Genomic DNA, 23,612 nt, shown 5'->3' with positions numbered 1-23,612 from the left:
CACACGCTCACAAACACACTCACAAACACACACGCTCACAAACACACGCTCACAAACACACACGCTCACAAACACACACGCTCACAAACACACGCTCACAAACACACATGCTCACAAACACACACGCTCACAAACACACAGGCTCACAATCACACTCACAAACACACGCTCACAAACACGTGCTAAGACATACGCGCTCACAAACATACGCTCACAAACACACGCGCTCACAAACACACACGCTCACAAACACACACGCTCACAAACACACGCTCACAAACACACACGCTCACAAACACACTCACAAAACACACACGCTCACAAACACGCACTCACAAACACACACGCTCACAAACACACACGCTCACAAACACACTCACAAAACACACACGCTCACAAACACGCACTCACAAACACACACGCTCACAAACACACACGCTCACAAACACACACGCTCACAAACACACGCTCACAGACATACGCGCTCACAAACACACACACTCACAAACACACGCTCACAAACACGTGCTCACAGACATACGCGCTCACAAACACACACACTCACAAACACACGCTCACAAACACACTCACAAACACACACACTCACAAACACACACGCTCACAAACACACACACTCACAAACACACGCGCTCACAAACACACACACTCACAAACACACACGCTCACAAACACACACACTCACAAACATACGCTCACAAACACGTGATTACAGACATACGCGCTCACAAACACACACACTCACAAACACACGCTCACAAACACGTGCTCACAGACATACGCGCTCACAAACACACGCTCACAAACACGCTCACAAACACACACACACTCACAAACACACACTATCACAAACACACACACTCACAAACACACACACTCACAAACACACACGCTCACAAACACACACACTCACAAACACACACACTCACAAACACACACGCTCACAAACAAACACACTCACAAACACACACTCACAAACACGTGCTCACAGACATACGCGCTCACAAACACACGCTCACAAACACACTCACAAACACACACACACTCACAAACACACACTATCACAAACACACACACTCAAAAACACACGCTCACAAACACGTGTTCACAGACATACGCGCTCACAAACACGCGCTTACAAACACATGCTCACAAACACACAAGCTCACAAACACACTCACAAACACACACGCTCACAAACACACGCTCACAAACACACACGCTCACAAACACACACGCTCACAAACACACACGCTCACAAACACACGCTCACAAACACACATGCTCACAAACACACACGCTCACAAACACACAGGCTCACAATCACACTCACAAACACACGCTCACAAACACGTGCTAAGACATACGCGCTCACAAACATACGCTCACAAACACACGCGCTCACAAACACACACGCTCACAAACACACACGCTCACAAACACACGCTCACAAACACACGCTCACAAACACACACGCTCACAAACACACACGCTCACAAACACACACGCTCACAAACACACGCTCACAAACACACACGCTCACAAACACACACGCTCACAAACACACACGCTCACAAACACACACGCTCACAAACACACGCTCACAAACACACGCTCACAAACACACACGCTCACAAACACACACGCTCACAAACACACACGCTCACAAACACACGCTCACAAACACACACGCTCACAAACACACACGCTCACAAACACACACGCTCACAAACACACACGCTCACAAACACACGCTCACAAACACACATGCTCACAAACACACACGCTCACAAACACACAGGCTCACAATCACACTCACAAACACACGCTCACAAACACGTGCTAAGACATACGCGCTCACAAACATACGCTCACAAACACACGCGCTCACAAACACACACGCTCACAAACACACACGCTCACAAACACACGCTCACAAACACACGCTCACAAACACACACGCTCACAAACACACACGCTCACAAACACACTCACAAAACACACACGCTCACAAACACGCACTCACAAACACACACGCTCACAAACACACACGCTCACAAACACACTCACAAAACACACACGCTCACAAACACGCACTCACAAACACACACGCTCACAAACACACACGCTCACAAACACACACGCTCACAAACACACGCTCACAGACATACGCGCTCACAAACACACACACTCACAAACACACGCTCACAAACACGTGCTCACAGACATACGCGCTCACAAACACACACACTCACAAACACACGCTCACAAACACACTCACAAACACACACGCTCACAAACACACTCACAAACACACGCTCACAAACACACTCACAAACACATGCGCTCACAGACGCGTTCACAAACACACACGCTCACAAACACACTCACAAATACACACGCTCACAAACACATGCGCTCACAGACATACGCGCTCACAAACAAACGCTCACACAATCTCACAAACACACACGCTCACAAACACACACTCACAAACACACACGCTCACAAACACACACTCACACAAACACATACGCTTACAAGCACACGCGCTCACAAACACACACTCACAAACACACACGCTCACAAACACACACTCTCACAAACACAAGCGTTCATAAACACACGCTCACAAACACACACACACTCACAAACACACACGCTCACAGACATACGCGCTCACAAACACACACACTCACAAACACACGCTCACAAACACACACGCTCACAAACACACACACTCACAAACACACGCGCTCACAAACACACACGCTCTCAAACACACGCGCTCACAAACACACACGCTCACAAACACATGCGCTCACAAACACACACACTCACAAACACACACTCACAAACACACACGCTCACAAACACACACGCTCACAAACACACGCGCTCACAAACACACACGCTCTCAAACACACGCGCTCACAAACACACACGCTCACAAACACACACGCTCTCAAACACAAACGCTCACAAACACACACGCTCACAAACACACATGCTCACAAACACAAACACACACTCACAAACACACACGCTCACAAACACGCTCACAAACACGCTCACAAACGCGCTCACAAACACACACGCTCACAAACACACACGCTCGCAAACACACACTCACAAACACACCAGCTCACAAACACACACGCTCACAAACAAACACGCTCACAAACACGCTCACAAACACACACGCTCACAAACACACACGCTCACAAACACGCTCAAAAAACACACACGCTCACAAACACACACTCACAAACACGCTCACAAACACACGCGCTCACAAACATACGCTCACAAACATACGCTCACAAACACACACGCTCACAAACACACGCTCACAAACACACATGCTCACAAACACACATTCACAAACACACACGCTCACAAACACGCTCACAAACACAAACACACACGCTCACAAACACACACGCTCACAAACACACGTGCTCACAAACACACACACTCACAAACACACGCTCACAAACACACACGCTCACAAACACACTCACAAAACACACACGCTCACAAACACGCGCTTACAAACACATGCTCACAAACACACACGCTCACAAACACACTCACAAACACACACGCTCACAAACACACGCTCACAAACACACACGCTCACAAACACACACGCTCACAAACACACACGCTCACAAACACACGCTCACAAACACACATGCTCACAAACACACACGCTCACAAACACACAGGCTCACAATCACACTCACAAACACACGCTCACAAACACGTGCTAAGACATACGCGCTCACAAACATACGCTCACAAACACACGCGCTCACAAACACACACGCTCACAAACACACACGCTCACAAACACACGCTCACAAACACACGCTCACAAACACACACGCTCACAAACACACTCACAAAACACACACGCTCACAAACACGCACTCACAAACACACACGCTCACAAACACACACGCTCACAAACACACTCACAAAACACACACGCTCACAAACACGCACTCACAAACACACACGCTCACAAACACACACGCTCACAAACACACACGCTCACAAACACACGCTCACAGACATACGCGCTCACAAACACACACACTCACAAACACACGCTCACAAACACGTGCTCACAGACATACGCGCTCACAAACACACACACTCACAAACACACGCTCACAAACACACTCACAAACACACACACTCACAAACACACACGCTCACAAACACACACACTCACAAACACACGCTCACAAACACGTGATTACAGACATACGCGCTCACAAACACACACACTCACAAACACACGCTCACAAACACGTGCTCACAGACATTCGCGCTCACAAACACACGCTCACAAACACGCTCACAAACACACACACACTCACAAACACACACTATCACAAACACACACACTCACAAACACACACACTCACAAACACACACGCTCACAAACACACACACTCACAAACACACACACTCACAAACACACACGCTCACAAACACACACACTCACAAACACACACTCACAAACACGTGCTCACAGACATACGCGCTCACAAACACACACTCACAAACACACGCTCACAAACACACACGCTCACAAACACACTCACAAAACACACACGCTCACAAACACGCGCTTACAAACACATGCTCACAAACACACACGCTCACAAACACACTCACAAACACACACGCTCACAAACACACGCTCACAAACACACACGCTCACAAACACACACGCTCACAAACACACACGCTCACAAACACACGCTCACAAACACACACACTCACAAACACACACGCTCACAAACACACACACTCACAAACACACACTCACAAACACGTGCTCACAGACATACGCGCTCACAAACACACGCTCACAAACACACTCACAAACACACACACACTCACAAACACACACTATCACAAACACACACACTCACAAACACACGCTCACAAACACGTGTTCACAGACATACGCGCTCACAAACACACGCTCACAAACACACTCACAAACACACACGCTCACAAACACACTCACAAACACACGCTCACAAACACACTCACAAACACACACGCTCACAAACACATGCGCTCACAGACGCGTTCACAAACACACACGCTCACAAACACACTCACAAATACACACGCTCACAAACACATGCGCTCACAGACATACGCGCTCACAAACAAACGCTCACACAATCTCACAAACACACACGCTCACAAACACACACTCACAAACACACACGCTCACAAACACACACTCACACAAACACATACGCTTACAAGCACACGCGCTCACAAACACACACTCACAAACACACACGCTCACAAACACACACTCTCACAAACACAAGCGCTCATAAACACACGCTCACAAACACACACACACTCACAAACACACACGCTCACAGACATACGCGCTCACAAACACACACACTCACAAACACACGCTCACAAACACACACGCTCACAAACACACGCTCACAAACACACGCGCTCACAAACACACACGCTCTCAAACACACGCGCTCACAAACACACACGCTCACAAACACATGCGCTCACAAACACACACACTCACAAACACACACTCACAAACACACACGCTCACAAACACACACGCTCACAAACACACGCGCTCACAAACACACACGCTCTCAAACACACGCGCTCACAAACACACACGCTCACAAACACACACGCTCACAAACACACACGCTCACAAACACGCTCACAAACACACGCGCTCACAAACACACACGCTCACAAACACACACGCTCTCAAACACAAACGCTCACAAACACACACGCTCACAAACACACATGCTCACAAACACAAACACACACTCACAAACACACACGCTCACAAACACGCTCACAAACACGCTCACAAACACGCTCACAAACAAACAAACTCACAAACACGCTCACAAACACACGCTCGCAAACACACACTCACAAACACACCAGCTCACAAACACACACGCTCACAAACACACACGCTCACAAACACGCTCACAAACACACACGCTCACAAACACACACGCTCACAAACACGCTCAAAAAACACACACGCTCACAAACACACACTCACAAACACGCTCACAAACACACGCGCTCACAAACATACGCTCACAAACATACGCTCACAAACACACACGCTCACAAACACACGCTCACAAACACACATACTCACAAACACACATTCACAAACACACACGCTCACAAACACGCTCACAAACACAAACACACACGCTCACAAACACACACGCTCACAAACACACGTGCTTACAAACACACACACTCACAAACACACGCTCACAAACACACACGCTCACAAACACACTCACAAAACACACACGCTCACAAACACGCGCTTACAAACACATGCTCACAAACACACACGCTCACAAACACACTCACAAACACACACGCTCACAAACACACGCTCACAAACACACACGCTCACAAACACATGCTCACAAACACACACGCTCACAAACACACACGCTCACAAACACACACGCTCACAAACACACGCTCACAAACACACATGCTCACAAACACACACGCTCACAAACACACAGGCTCACAATCACACTCACAAACACACGCTCACAAACACGTGCTAAGACATACGCGCTCACAAACATACGCTCACAAACACACGCGCTCACAAACACACACGCTCACAAACACACACGCTCACAAACACACGCTCACAAACACACACGCTCACAAACACACTCACAAAACACACACGCTCACAAACACGCACTCACAAACACACACGCTCACAAACACACACGCTCACAAACACACTCACAAAACACACACGCTCACAAACACGCACTCACAAACACACACGCTCACAAACACACACGCTCACAAACACACACGCTCACAAACACACGCTCACAGACATACGCGCTCACAAACACACACACTCACAAACACACGCTCACAAACACGTGCTCACAGACATACGCGCTCACAAACACACACACTCACAAACACACGCTCACAAACACACTCACAAACACACACACTCACAAACACACACGCTCACAAACACACACACTCACAAACACACGCGCTCACAAACACACACACTCACAAACACACACGCTCACAAACACACACACTCACAAACATACGCTCACAAACACGTGATTACAGACATACGCGCTCACAAACACACACACTCACAAACACACGCTCACAAACACGTGCTCACAGACATACGCGCTCACAAACACACGCTCACAAACACGCTCACAAACACACACACACTCACAAACACACACTATCACAAACACACACACTCACAAACACACACACTCACAAACACACACGCTCACAAACACACACACTCACAAACACACACACTCACAAACACACACGCTCACAAACAAACACACTCACAAACACACACTCACAAACACGTGCTCACAGACATACGCGCTCACAAACACACGCTCACAAACACACTCACAAACACACACACACTCACAAACACACACTATCACAAACACACACACTCAAAAACACACGCTCACAAACACGTGTTCACAGACATACGCGCTCACAAACACGCGCTTACAAACACATGCTCACAAACACACAAGCTCACAAACACACTCACAAACACACACGCTCACAAACACACGCTCACAAACACACACGCTCACAAACACACACGCTCACAAACACACACGCTCACAAACACACGCTCACAAACACACATGCTCACAAACACACACGCTCACAAACACACAGGCTCACAATCACACTCACAAACACACGCTCACAAACACGTGCTAAGACATACGCGCTCACAAACATACGCTCACAAACACACGCGCTCACAAACACACACGCTCACAAACACACACGCTCACAAACACACGCTCACAAACACACGCTCACAAACACACACGCTCACAAACACACACGCTCACAAACACACTCACAAAACACACACGCTCACAAACACGCACTCACAAACACACACGCTCACAAACACACACGCTCACAAACACACTCACAAAACACACACGCTCACAAACACGCACTCACAAACACACACGCTCACAAACACACACGCTCACAAACACACACGCTCACAAACACACGCTCACAGACATACGCGCTCACAAACACACACACTCACAAACACACGCTCACAAACACGTGCTCACAGACATACGCGCTCACAAACACACACACTCACAAACACACGCTCACAAACACACTCACAAACACACACGCTCACAAACACACTCACAAACACACGCTCACAAACACACTCACAAACACATGCGCTCACAGACGCGTTCACAAACACACACGCTCACAAACACACTCACAAATACACACGCTCACAAACACATGCGCTCACAGACATACGCGCTCACAAACAAACGCTCACACAATCTCACAAACACACACGCTCACAAACACACACTCACAAACACACACGCTCACAAACACACACTCACACAAACACATACGCTTACAAGCACACGCGCTCACAAACACACACTCACAAACACACACGCTCACAAACACACACTCTCACAAACACAAGCGTTCATAAACACACGCTCACAAACACACACACACTCACAAACACACACGCTCACAGACATACGCGCTCACAAACACACACACTCACAAACACACGCTCACAAACACACACGCTCACAAACACACACACTCACAAACACACGCGCTCACAAACACACACGCTCTCAAACACACGCGCTCACAAACACACACGCTCACAAACACATGCGCTCACAAACACACACACTCACAAACACACACTCACAAACACACACGCTCACAAACACACACGCTCACAAACACACGCGCTCACAAACACACACGCTCTCAAACACACGCGCTCACAAACACACACGCTCACAAACACACACGCTCTCAAACACAAACGCTCACAAACACACACGCTCACAAACACACATGCTCACAAACACAAACACACACTCACAAACACACACGCTCACAAACACGCTCACAAACACGCTCACAAACGCGCTCACAAACACACACGCTCACAAACACACACGCTCGCAAACACACACTCACAAACACACCAGCTCACAAACACACACGCTCACAAACACACACGCTCACAAACACGCTCACAAACACACACGCTCACAAACACACACGCTCACAAACACGCTCAAAAAACACACACGCTCACAAACACACACTCACAAACACGCTCACAAACACACGCGCTCACAAACATACGCTCACAAACATACGCTCACAAACACACACGCTCACAAACACACGCTCACAAACACACATGCTCACAAACACACATTCACAAACACACACGCTCACAAACACGCTCACAAACACAAACACACACGCTCACAAACACACACGCTCACAAACACACGTGCTCACAAACACACACACTCACAAACACACGCTCACAAACACACACGCTCACAAACACACTCACAAAACACACACGCTCACAAACACGCGCTTACAAACACATGCTCACAAACACACACGCTCACAAACACACTCACAAACACACACGCTCACAAACACACGCTCACAAACACACACGCTCACAAACACACACGCTCACAAACACACACGCTCACAAACACACGCTCACAAACACACATGCTCACAAACACACACGCTCACAAACACACAGGCTCACAATCACACTCACAAACACACGCTCACAAACACGTGCTAAGACATACGCGCTCACAAACATACGCTCACAAACACACGCGCTCACAAACACACACGCTCACAAACACACACGCTCACAAACACACGCTCACAAACACACGCTCACAAACACACACGCTCACAAACACACTCACAAAACACACACGCTCACAAACACGCACTCACAAACACACACGCTCACAAACACACACGCTCACAAACACACTCACAAAACACACACGCTCACAAACACGCACTCACAAACACACACGCTCACAAACACACACGCTCACAAACACACACGCTCACAAACACACGCTCACAGACATACGCGCTCACAAACACACACACTCACAAACACACGCTCACAAACACGTGCTCACAGACATACGCGCTCACAAACACACACACTCACAAACACACGCTCACAAACACACTCACAAACACACACACTCACAAACACACACGCTCACAAACACACACACTCACAAACACACGCTCACAAACACGTGATTACAGACATACGCGCTCACAAACACACACACTCACAAACACACGCTCACAAACACGTGCTCACAGACATTCGCGCTCACAAACACACGCTCACAAACACGCTCACAAACACACACACACTCACAAACACACACTATCACAAACACACACACTCACAAACACACACACTCACAAACACACACGCTCACAAACACACACACTCACAAACACACACACTCACAAACACACACGCTCACAAACACACACACTCACAAACACACACTCACAAACACGTGCTCACAGACATACGCGCTCACAAACACACGCTCACAAACACACTCACAAACACACGCTCACAAACACACTCACAAACACACACACACTCACAAACACACACTATCACAAACACACACACTCACAAACACACGCTCACAAACACGTGTTCACAGACATACGCGCTCACAAACACACGCTCACAAACACACTCACAAACACACACGCTCACAAACACACTCACAAACACACGCTCACAAACACACTCACAAACACACACGCTCACAAACACATGCGCTCACAGACGCGTTCACAAACACACACGCTCACAAACACACTCACAAATACACACGCTCACAAACACATGCGCTCACAGACATACGCGCTCACAAACAAACGCTCACACAATCTCACAAACACACACGCTCACAAACACACACTCACAAATACACACGCTCACAAACACATGCGCTCACAGACATACGCGCTCACAAACAAACGCTCACACAATCTCACAAACACACACGCTCACAAACACACACTCACAAACACACACGCTCACAAACACACACTCACACAAACACATACGCTTACAAGCACACGCGCTCACAAACACACACTCACAAACACACACGCTCACAAACACACACTCTCACAAACACAAGCGCTCATAAACACACGCTCACAAACACACACACACTCACAAACACACACGCTCACAAACACACGCGCTCACAAACACACACTCACAAACACACACTCACAAACACACACGCTCACAAACACACACACTCACAAACACACGCTCACAAACACGTGTTCACAGACATACGCGCTCACAAACACACTCACAAACACACACGCTCACAAACACACTCACAAACACACGCTCACTAACACACTCACAAACACAAACGCTCACAAACACATGCGCTCACAGACGCGTTCACAAACACACACGCTCACAAACACACTCACAAACACACACGCTCACAAACACATGCGCTCACAGACATACCCGCTCACAAACAAACGCTCACACAATCTCACAAACACACACGCTCACAAACACAAACGCTCACAAACACACACTCTCACAAACACATACGCTTACAAGCACACGCGCTCACGAACACACACTCACAAACACACACGCTCACAAACACACACTCTCACAAACACAAGCACTCATAAACACACGCTCACAAACACACGCTCACAAACACACACACGCTCACAAACACACGCGCTCACAAACACACACTCACAAACACACTCACAAACACACACGCTCACAAACACACACGCTCACAAACACACGCGCTCACAAACAAACACTCTCACAAACACACACTCACAAACACACACTCACAAACACACGCGCTCACAAACACACGCGCTCACAAACACACACTCACAAACACACACACTCACAAACACACACGCTCACAAACAAACGCACTCACAAACACACACTCTCACAAACACACACTATTAACGATTGATAATTAAGTAAAGTGGATAATTATACAGGTTAAGTTAATTAAACACAATACAATAGTGTTTTGGTGATAAAGAAATATATGTGTGTTACTTCAACAAAACATATTTGGGTAAAAAGAACAGTCCCACAAAACCATTTTTTTGAGTGTATGCGCTCAGAAAAAGTGCGTCATGTACAGAACGCCAATGAAATGTTTACCCGGCATAGCTATAAAGCACGAGCAAATAATGAACTTTGTGATTGTGAATAAGTGCAGTGTCCTGTGAGTGTAACTCTACCGCGGCATTAACATGTGATATGAATGTACATTTTGTGTATTGGGCTTGAGGCGCCAGAACTGCACCTGATAGAATTTGTTAGTGAGTAAATCTACTGAAATTGCCACCATAATAGTGGAGTGTGATGTGTTAGACGTAGGGCTATACCACATTTTTAAATTACTATTAGAATTATTTTAAGTTAACATAATAAAATACGCAGACCTACACCAAAAAAAAAATAGTTGAGGATAAATTCTTTAAAATTGGGCAATTCCAGCGTTATGGACGTGACATTTGCAGTCAAAACTTGAAATATAAATTATCAGAAAATGCATTTACTGAATCTGTTTATATATCCATACACCCTTAATGAAGGAGTCAAGACATTAGAAAAATATCAGTCTACACATGCATTTTATATTTAATATGAACGAAATACATATGACGTGACGTGACACAACAAATCTTTAACTTTTAGGTGGCAAAATATTTTTTAATAATTCTAAGGATTAGGCTACACTGCGCAAAACAAAAGTAGGCTAATAACCGGATGAGGGTCGCCCTCCACAGAACATAAAATTTTATTTTTTATTTTATTTTTCATGTTCGCATTTAATGTAGTTAACAAGTTAATTGAAGTTCGGGAGCAGGACCACGCCTCAACTAATCAGCTCTCTCCCCGTCTGTATATATACACGGAACCCACCTCCACCATACTGTTCGTCTCAGTTTTTCGACATGGATTCCGAGCTGCGGATCAACCCCTCTGACTCCGAAGATGATTTATTCAGAAACTCTCCTGCGTCACAGAGCCTCAGGTCTACACAACAATCCATAGGCAGCCAAAATTCACACCGCCTGCGTTCCGTCGTAGATATCCCTCAGTCCCGCGGGCATTCATGTCACAGTTCATCATTGAAGATTTCTCCAACCCCGACTCGTCAGGATCGCTCTTCTCTGCAAACGAGAACCGCCATAAACGATCGACACAGGCACGAAAGCCGGCGCGATCGCTCTCCTCGTCAACCACCACATCATTCAACTAACCGTAGCAATTCTCAGCGCACTCATGCCACGTCTCCCAGACCAGAGAATACCATCAAGAATTGGACCGTGACTCGCCTGCAGCGAGCTCTTAAGGACAAAGGTATCCAATTCAGCCGATCGGACAATAAAGCAAGACTATTTCTGCTTTACACAGCATCTAAACACTTCAGAATTAAATTCCGAGCCTCCAACGCTTCCGGCATTGACACGTGATCCCCTCATCGTCACTCATGACGTCACCACACTGCCTCCACAACGGCCTCAGCCAGCAGTATCCGCGCCACCTAGTGGAGACCAAGTAATACTACCTTCAACATCTGCACCTTCTACCTCAGACTTATCCCAATTCATGACATCTTTCTTTGCTTACTTAAGCTCACAAACAGCTACAAATCCTCACGGACATTCATCCCTTCATCCCAGCATCCATCCTTCTACCCTTCCGTCTGGCATTAACAGCCACACGGCCCCTGTTATTTCTGATTCTTCCCTACAAATTAACCCAATTCAAGTCCCTCATGCAGCAAACCCAGGACTTCTACCTCCCAGTGGACCTTTTCCACCCCCTCCTATTTCTTCCTTTTACGCAACTAATCTACCCCTTTTACCCTCCCTCCCCCACCCCTACCCCTCCCTTTCCCAACACCCTCACATCCTGCCAATAAATACTAGCCCATATACCCTGGCCACAGCCGCACCGCCTCCTCGTCCAGCTTCATCAATCCATCGACCCTCCCCAGCCTCTTCAGCCTCACGTCTTCAGATCTTATCAGGTAACTACACAGATCTAGCCCAGCTCCTCCATCCATCCCTCATAAATATTAGCCAGCCCATAGAGCTGCAAACCAGTCAAGGCCTAATGCAGTTCAGCCATCCTTTAAACTCTCATTCAAAGGATCTCACTCCCACCTAATTTGCTTTAGCTTTCTCGATCTACAGAGATATATTGTGCTCTGTTTATCCCGATCGAAGAACCGAGCTAGACGATTATCTATCAATCGTTTTAGACATGCCGTGCGTTTTGGAAGAACAGGCTTCTACAACTACCACGTTCTTTTCGCCACACAAGCAGCAGGTCGGTTACAGCAGTTCAATCAGGGGACATATTGGGGCACTCTTGATGCAGAACTCTACTGTCGGATCTTCGCAGCACGCACTTCTATGTCCTGCGAACTATGCGGAGCACCATCACATCCAGCCTCAGCATGCACCATCACACAGTCTCAATCTCAACCCTCCTCACGCAAAACATACGTATTCAATAGATTATCGACAGCAGATTTATGATAGGCCTGTTTAAAGAACCTCCTTTCACTCTTTTTCGCATCAGCCCCATTGGAATCGCCACCAGGAAATACCCCGGGAAAAAGAGATTAATCATCGACCCACACTGCACACACATTCCCAGCATCAATAGCATCATTCCAGCCCCAGACTTCTCCATGAAATACGCTTCCATTGACCAAGCCATCACTCTCATCCACAAGGCAGGCCATGGAGCATGGCTCTCAAAAGCAGACATCACCAGTGCTTTCAAAGTCTTGCCCATCCACCCAGAATTCTGGCGTTTCTTCGGAATATTCTGGAAAGGAGCTTATTATTTTTCAGTGCGCTTTACTTTCGGCTGCAGAAGCAGCCCCAAAATATTCGACTCCCTCTCGGAGGCTTTATGTTGGATTCTCATCAACAACCACAGGCTTCCCTACGTCCTGCACCTCCTCGACGACTTCCTCATCATCACACCTACATCTGCACCTCCACACTCAGGACTTTCAACCCTCGTTAAAGTGTTTTCCGAACTAGGCATACCCCTTTCAAAAGGAAAGACCCTAGGGCCCTGCACCTCCATCGAGTTTCTATGTATCACCTTAGACTCCATCTCCTTCCAAGCATCTCTACCTCCTGAGAAAACGCAACGCATTTCATTGCTCCTATCTAACTATCTTCTAGCAGACAGGTGCACAAAGCAACAGCTGCTAGCCCTCCTCGGCCACCTTAATTACGCCATCCGTATAATTCCCCAGGAGAAATCTTTCCTTTCCAACCTACTATCAAAAGCAGCAACAATACCCTCTCTACACGACAAAGTCACCTTGGATGAAGCTTGCAAATTGGAAATGCAGCTCTGGCAGAAATTCCTGTCTTCATGGAACGGCATATCCTTCTTTTATAATGACTATGTCACACAGCCAGAAGACATTCAGCTGTACACAGACGCAGCACCTTCCATAGGATTTGGCAGCTACTACAGCGGCCGCTGGTTCGCTTCCGAGTGGCCACCAGAGTTCAGCCATCTAATTCAGCAGCCAGACTTTCCCTCATCCGCACTTTACGAGATGTATCCCGTCATTATAGCAGCCCTCCTTTGGGGGCATGAATGGTCCCGACACTCCATACTCATCCACTCAGACAACTCAGCGGTAGTTGAAATCATAAATAAAGGCAGATCCAGTTCCCTGGCGATCATGCAATTAGTCCGCAGACTGACACTTATACCAGCGCAACGTCAGTTCATCATCCGAGCAGCGCACATTCCAGGAAACCACAATAGCATAGCCGACTCATTGTCTCGTTTCTCTTTTCAGAAGTTCAGAATCTTAGCTCCAGAGTCAGACATCCATCCCACGCCAGTTCCACCGTTTTCAGTCACCATCTTCAATTAAATCCACAGCTGGAAGAACTTTCACATGCTTTGCGGGAAGCTATTGTCAACGGCCTTGCCCAGAGTACCCTCTCTGCTTACTTGACCGGTTGGAACTGTTTTAAGGCTTACCACTCCTTTTACCAACTCCCATTTCCTCTAATGAATGTTTGGTCCATCTGCAACTTCGTTACTCATGCCCATTCCTACCAAAATATCAGGGCATCCTCCATTCAGACTTGCCTATCCGGAATTAATTTTATCTATAAACTCGCCACAGGCGACCAATGCCAAACCATTTCTCACTCCCACGTATCTATGCTTATCAGAGGTATTCGAAAACAAGAACCAGTCTTCAACATCAAACGCTTACCCTTGTCTTCTGACCTCCTGAGCCAAATATATTCACACCTTACGTTCCGGCTACTTGAGCCCATCGATAGACCAAACATTACAATGCATGTTCTTTCTTGCATACTTCGGCTTCCTGAGATGCTCTGAATTCACCCCGTCGACTTAAGCCTTCAATCCAGCCATTCATCCCAGCCTCTCAGACATCACCGCTCATACGCCTGATTCTCTGATATATAACCTAAAGAGAAGTAAAACTGACCAATTCGGAGAGTCGTCTCCAATATACATTTTTCGCCTCCACTCCTTCCCCAGTCCTTATGAGCCACTTTCGGAATACGTTTCTTCCAGATACGCCAACCATTCATCTCCTCAAGAACCACTCTTCCTCACGGAAAACAGGAAAATGGCCACGAGATTCTGGTTTAGCAAACACTTCCAAAGTATTCTCAGGACCTCCGGCATATCTCCCAAACATTACTCTACACATTCATTCCGGATCGGAGCAGCCACCACGGCCGCCAGCATGGGCATCTCGGACAAGACAATCAGAGTTCTAGGTCGATGGTCTTCCGAAGCCTACTGCTTGTACATCCGTGATAATCTTAACGATCTCCGTCAAGCGCAACCTCGCATTGTCTCAGCCAAACCTTTTGGGGGTCTTCAAGTAACTCAGCTTACTGCCTACCGAGACAAAGCCCCCACTCTGAGTCTCCCGGGTCAGACTCCCTGAGTAGCCAGACGGAGAACCGTAGTTTACTTTTCCCCCATTTTCCTTCGACCCTTATTCCATTCATAAATTTAATTCTGTGCAGTTGTGGTGTGGTCCTTGCTGGTGAATGAGGAAAAAAACAATGTTACGGACGTGACAGTTCTCCGTTACGGACATGACCGCTCTGAAAGCGACTTCAGAAAGCACAAAGCCTTTCTTTAAAGTAAATTTCGTTTTTTATTAATTGTATCTTAATTTTAATTAATGTTTCATAAACCAATTGCCTGGATTTAATAAATAAGAAGTAAATATAGTAGAAAATAGATCATCATGACACGGAGTCACCGGCGCGTGAACTGGACTCTCGTCTCATAAATGAACCGAAACTCAGCGTATAATGTACTTGCCTCACAGACTTGAGAAATATATAGAAAGCTTGATGTCTACTTTTAAACAGAACATTTAAAAACGAAAAACAGACTGCTCTCTGCTTATGTAATCCGTATGAAATCTGCATTTTTCTCTGGCGCGTTACTGTGAAGATCGCGAGTCAGCATCGTCAACTTCATCTTGAAGCCGACACACTGACACAGAAAAAACTTGTTTATTAATAAACAATTAAAATCTCTCCTTGCTATATTTGACATATTAAAAATCATTACTTTTGCCGGTTCTTTGTGCCAGCTTTAAGATACTTTATTGGGAGTGCCACCCTTGTTACATGAACGCGTCACCACTGCATCAGCACCGAAAACATGATTTAAAAAAAAAAAAAAAATTTATGATACGAACCGAATTGTAGGTTTGGTCTATCGTTACAGCGTTAGTAAGATGAGAAAGCAGGAGTTTAGTCGTTTGTCATGGTTGTAAAAAAAACAATGGCTATTTGAACATCTTTGCCAAGCGCAAAGATCTCATGCCTTTTTCAGGGGAGGGTCATGCCTTTTTTCACAATCATTTTTGAGGGTCAAAAAATGTATTACTGGCGAAGGGAGGGTCAAGTCTTGTTTGACTAAAGATCTCAAAACTCCTCCGGTGGCCCCTTCAATAAATAACGAACAGTCCCTTAGTTATATGATTTTGAGCTCTTTTCTTGTGCTTTGGGTCAGTAGTGGTGTAGTCTTGGAGTTCTGATGTTTTTAGTATGAGCTTTACTGTGCAGCTGAAACCCCAGTGTCTGTGGCCACCAGATCTTCTGCAGTCACTCCAGGGTTTTTCTGATTCTGCGTATCAGAAATCTGGTTGCAGCCGTTGATATCTGCTTTTTTCTGCCTGTCCAGGTGAAACCACTGTTCCTTTAACTTTAAACTTGTGAACTATGCTTCCAACGGTGTCTCGTTGTGAGGGATTCTACCCAGGGGGTTGAAAGTTAAAAGTTGCTTTTTCAATCAAATTTGTGGAAACCACTTGAAACATTTGTTGTATTGCGCTATTTCAAACAGTTTTGTTTGATTTGTTCATTGCAAACAGCTGAAAGTCAGTATTTTGCCAATAAACCTGATTTGCAATGGGGGTTGTACAATTTCGATTGCAACTGTATGTTTGTCATCAATAGATCTGATTGATTAGGCAATAGGAAATCTCATACATTTTAACAAACTGAATTTTGCTTGTTCAGCAACTATCCATATTTAAACCGTGTTTTTAACTGAATAAACAGAAGAGTTTTCAGAGCTGTGGTGATTATTTGGAATGTGAGTTTAAATACATGCAAATGCTTAATAACAAACTATGCCATGATGATTATTATTTGTTTGCGTGTATGTAAACTCAAGTCTTCAACATTGCATTGAAATGGTCTGTCGCATTCTTCTCAATAGCTGTATACGTCTTTCTGTCACGATTAGATCCAAGGAAGACAGAGATGATTGAAAGGTAACAAGGTTGTTTAATAAATAACTCAGAGACAGCCTGCAACACACAATCAAAACCGGACACTAGACAGAACACAGGCAGGAACTTCAATACACAGTGGCGATTAACTAAACAATTACCAGCTGTGATTAATGTAATTTGTGTCCATAATATAATGATAACAATATAATGATAACAACAATGGGCCGTGTCAAAATGAACTTTTGATGAAAAGCTGCCATGTTATTGTGTTTTCTCCCGCAGTGGGATTTGGTGTGTGACAGCGAGTGGAGAGTGCCGTTCGCAACCTCAACTTTATACATGGGCTACTTGGTGGGCTCTCTGGTTTCTGGCCAACTTTCTGACAGGTAATGCTTCTGTCCACATTTCAGTTAGAGCGGACAGTCATTCAACAGATATTTTGCATCAAATTGGCAAATGCTGTAAAAATGATGCAAAATTCTGCCCAAAGCTGTATGTGCTGTGTGCTTTACAGATCTAGTCAGCTTTAAAGCAATGTAACTAAAGGTTTAGTTTCCTGCGAGCGGCTCCTCCCCCTCAGACCTGAAGATGTTCTGGTTGCTCGTCTGTACAGTAGAGTTGACGTGTGTACAGTAGAGTTGACGTCTGTACAGTAGAGCTGACGTCTGTACAGTAGAGCTGACGTCTGTACAGTAGAGTTGACGTCTGTACAGTAGAGCTGTCGTCTGTACAATAGAGTTGACGTCTGTACAGTAGAGTTGACGTCTGTACAGTACAGTTGACGTCTGTACAGTACAGTTGACGTCTGTACAGTAGAGCTGTCGTCTGTACAGTAGAGTTGACGTCTGTACAGTAGAGCTGACGTCTGTACAGTAGAGTTGACGTCTGTACAGTAGAGCTGACGTCTGTACAGTAGAGTTGACGTCTGTACAGTAGAGTTGACGTCTGTACAGTACAGTTGACGTCTGTACAGTAGAGTTGACGTCTGTACAGTAGAGCTGACGTCTGTACAGTAGAGTTGACGTCTGTGAAGTAGAGTTGACGTCTGTACAGTAGAGTTGACGTCTGTACAGTAGAGCTGTCGTCTGTACAGTAGAGTTGACATCTGTACAGTAGAGTTGACGTCTGTACAGTACAGTTGACGTCTGTACAGTACAGTTGACGTCTGCACAGTAGAGTTGACGTCTGTACAGTACAGTTGACGTCTGTACAGTAGAGCAGACGTCTGTACAGTAGAGTTGACGTCTTTACAGTAGCTGTACAGTAGAGTTGACGTCTGTACAGTAGAGTTGACGTCTGTACAGTAGAGCAGACGTCTGTACAGTAGAGTTGACGTCTTTACAGTAGCTGTACAGTAGAGTTGACGTCTGTACAGTAGTTGACGTCTGTACAGTAGAGTTGACGTCTGTACAGTAGAGTTGACGTCTGTAAAGTAGAGCTGACGTCTGTGCAGTAGAGTTGACGTCTGTGCAGTAGAGTTGACGTCTGTGCAGTAGAGTTGACATGTGTACAGTAGAGCTGACGTCTGTACAGTAGAGCACACGTCTGTACAGTAGAGCTGTCGTCTGTACAGTAGAGTTGACGTCTGTACAGTAGAGTTGACGTCTGTACAGTAGAGTTGACGTCTGTACAGTAGAGCTGACGTCTGTACAGTAGAGCTGACGTCTGTACAGTAGAGCTGACGTCTGTACAGTAGAGTTGACGTCTGCTGTCTCGTGTCTCAGGTTCGGCAGGAAGAAGGTTCTCTTCACGTCTCTGGCGGCTGAAGCGCTGCTGATGTTCGCTCAGTCCTTCTCTCACTCCTGGCTGCTCTTCTGCCTGCTGTACTTCTTTGTTGGCACTTTCCAGATATCCCTGTACCTCACAGCATTTGTCCTCGGTAAGCATGTGATAAGATCAGATGTTATTGAAGGAAACAGAAGTGAATATAATCATGTTGTTGTATAACCCTACACATGTATGTTCCCAGGTAGTGAAGTCTTGAGTAAGTCCTTGCGAGTTCTGTTCACCACACTGGGAGCGTTTCTGCATTACTGCATCGGTTACATGGTTCTGCCGTGGATCGCGTTCGCGGTGCGCGACTGGAGGGTTCTGCTCAGGGTTCTGTCGGGGGTGACGGTGCTGTACGTCCCGCTGTGGTGGTGAGTCTCCACAAACACCAACAGATCACAGATCAAAAACACCAAGGAAATATATGTTTTAAAGGGGACCTATTAAGCAATATTCACTTTTATAAGGTGTTTCAACACAGATGTGTGTCCACAGTGTAAAAAACCAGCCTATAAAGGTACAAATAAAACCAGTACTTTTTTTTTATAACCCCCATATATCATTATCAATCTCTCAGAACAAGCTGTTTCAAATTTCCCCCTGTGCCTATGTAAGAGTAGGGAAACCCGCGCACGACTGGTGACAATCTGCACTAGATCCCCTGAGTGAAGCAGCAGTCCTTTTTATTATAACCGTAAACTAAACAATACCAGCTATATCTCCATGCAGCATATATATATATATATATATATATATAACCCTGGGCATCCTAATACAGTTCACACACAAGCATCTATACAACTGTTTATAGATTAACATGACTGTACAGGCTAGTCGATGAGATGAATAAACGTAACTTTTCAACAACTAAGTTACATAAATGTATCCACTAACCATTCGGAAACGTGTATGTATAGTCCAACAGTTGCAGCCTCTTCCTGAGTCTCTCATCTGTGTCTGACTCGGGTTCAAACATGTAAGGCTGCACATTTTGCCTGAGAGAAATTCGGCTGTTATGCCCATAGACAGTAAAAGAAATGGACACAGCCACCCCATTGATTTCAATGGAGAAGACTGAAGCCCGATTATTGCACTCACTTCCTGATGGCTGAGCGACTGCAGGCTCAAACTGAGCTTGACGACAGTCTGACAGTTGTAAATCTTCTAGTAGCTGTGCCAAGACAAATCTGAATCACCTAATTCCTCAAACACGTTGTTGAAATATTTTGTCCCGTTGCTTTTATGGACTCTCTATCTATCGGCTTCTCCCTTGACTTTATGCCTCTATGTCCCCCGATTGCCTCATAGACAGTTAAAGATTGCCTGCGAGCTTCTCCTGCTGTCTATACGGTAATTTCTCTAAAGTGTGACAGATAGTCGCGTGGTTATGACGCAATCGTTAGCCTATTTTGACAAAAACGGCTTCTACGAAGTAAATGGAGCCTTTTATACATTGTTGTGTTTCTTTAGAAATAAATAATGGACAAATTAAGTCTTTGGACGCCTCAGATGTAAAGTTATTCGCTGTCAAGGTGACGCCAGCTTGAATGGGAGTCAATGTAATGCTAACAGCAGGTGAAGTTCTGCTACAATGGCGGCTCCCGCGATGCTTCAGTTTCCGGCTGATGGATTACCCCCTTGGTTATGTCCCATAGTATCCGAAGCACATGTAAAAGATCGGCTGTGTCTGGACGGAGGCAGGGAGCAGCAGCTCATTTGCATTTCTAATGGACACACACAAAAAATCTGGGTAGTATTTTGAGTTGAAACTTCACATACACATTATGAGTCCATCAGAGATTTATATTCCATCATCTGAAAATGGGCATACTAGGTCACCTTTAAAGCTTTTTAACAGTTATCGAGGTTGAGCCAAAAACCTAAGACTAGTTTGCAAAAGTATGTTTTTTAAATAATCTCCAATATTTTAGCGAAGTATTCGATGGGCAGCGGCGGTTCTAGAGACAAAGTGGCTCAGAAAGAGGAGTTCTACAATATGATATGAATGTCAGGAATATGTATGAAAAATCATGTGATAAACAATCCTTTACATGACGGCGCTGATTTCTTTCGAACTGGTCACAGGCCTCTAGGACCGTGAATCAAACAGGCCCATGTCTGACATGTCTTCATCAGCCGTGTATTCCGAGTTACGCGAAAGTCCTCGTAGATATTTGCGGCACCTTGGACAAAGACACCACATGCCAGTTTTTCAGTCAATCAAAATGACTGTTTGCTTTCCCGTCGCCGACGCTTATTGAAATTTCCACTTCGATAAATATTGACAATCAGAGACAGGAGAATCTTGCTGCACTGGTTTGGTTATGATTGAAAAACCTAGGACTAGTTCGCAAAAGTAGGTTTTTCCAAAATACCTGAAGGTTCTGTCAGGCCGATCGGGGCGAGCCGTTGTAGACGGGATGGTGCCGCCAGTGCTCAATGATCAAAGCCTCTACGACTTACGGGTGCTCTGCCCCATCACTTTTAGGGAGGAATGATGATCCTCAGAAATTCTGACAAAGACACATGGTTGAACCCCTAATAATTACTTGAGCAAGAGTGAAAAAGTATCTAATGACAAGACTAGTCAAGTAGCAAGTTACTAAGTTACCAGTTCTGAGTCAGAACAAGAAAGATGATGATGATGATGATGATGAAGTATGTATTACAACAGGGATGTTTTCTTCCCATTATGTCCACGCGTGTCAAATCAATACAATAACATTACTATATAGATAGATAGATAGATAGATAGATAGATAGAAATAGAAATAAAAATAACATGTATTACCTGTAGTATAGAGTCGTTCACAGGCCAAATAAAGATCTTCATCATCGCTGAAGGCAAACAATAGGACTTTTGCACACGTGGTTTCAATAGTTTGTAGGTTCATATCCACTCCAACCAAGTATTTACCTTTAAGGTAATTCATGTTTTTGAGACTGTCTTTGGTTCACTGC

The 23,612-nt window shown here is 45.7% G+C and overlaps 1 protein-coding gene across 1 annotated transcript in view; it reads left to right on the top strand.

The window, feature by feature from the left end:
* slc22a5 (solute carrier family 22 member 5) overlaps positions 1 to 23,612 on the top strand; it is a 48,422-nt gene that overhangs the window by 13,282 nt on the left and 11,528 nt on the right. Inside the window, exons 2-4 of the mRNA XM_077225131.1 lie at positions 19,164 to 19,267; positions 20,606 to 20,760; positions 20,851 to 21,022. Coding sequence (XP_077081246.1) covers positions 19,164 to 19,267; positions 20,606 to 20,760; positions 20,851 to 21,022 — 431 coding nt within the window. The remainder of the gene's footprint in view (positions 1 to 19,163; positions 19,268 to 20,605; positions 20,761 to 20,850; positions 21,023 to 23,612) is intronic.

Source organism: Siphateles boraxobius, unplaced genomic scaffold (assembly GCF_051911475.1).
Source record: "Siphateles boraxobius isolate OS27281-9 unplaced genomic scaffold, OSU_SipBor_1 125, whole genome shotgun sequence".
NCBI classification, from domain to species: Eukaryota; Metazoa; Chordata; class Actinopteri; order Cypriniformes; family Leuciscidae; genus Siphateles; species Siphateles boraxobius.
This window is presented reverse-complemented; position numbering and strand designations above follow the sequence as displayed.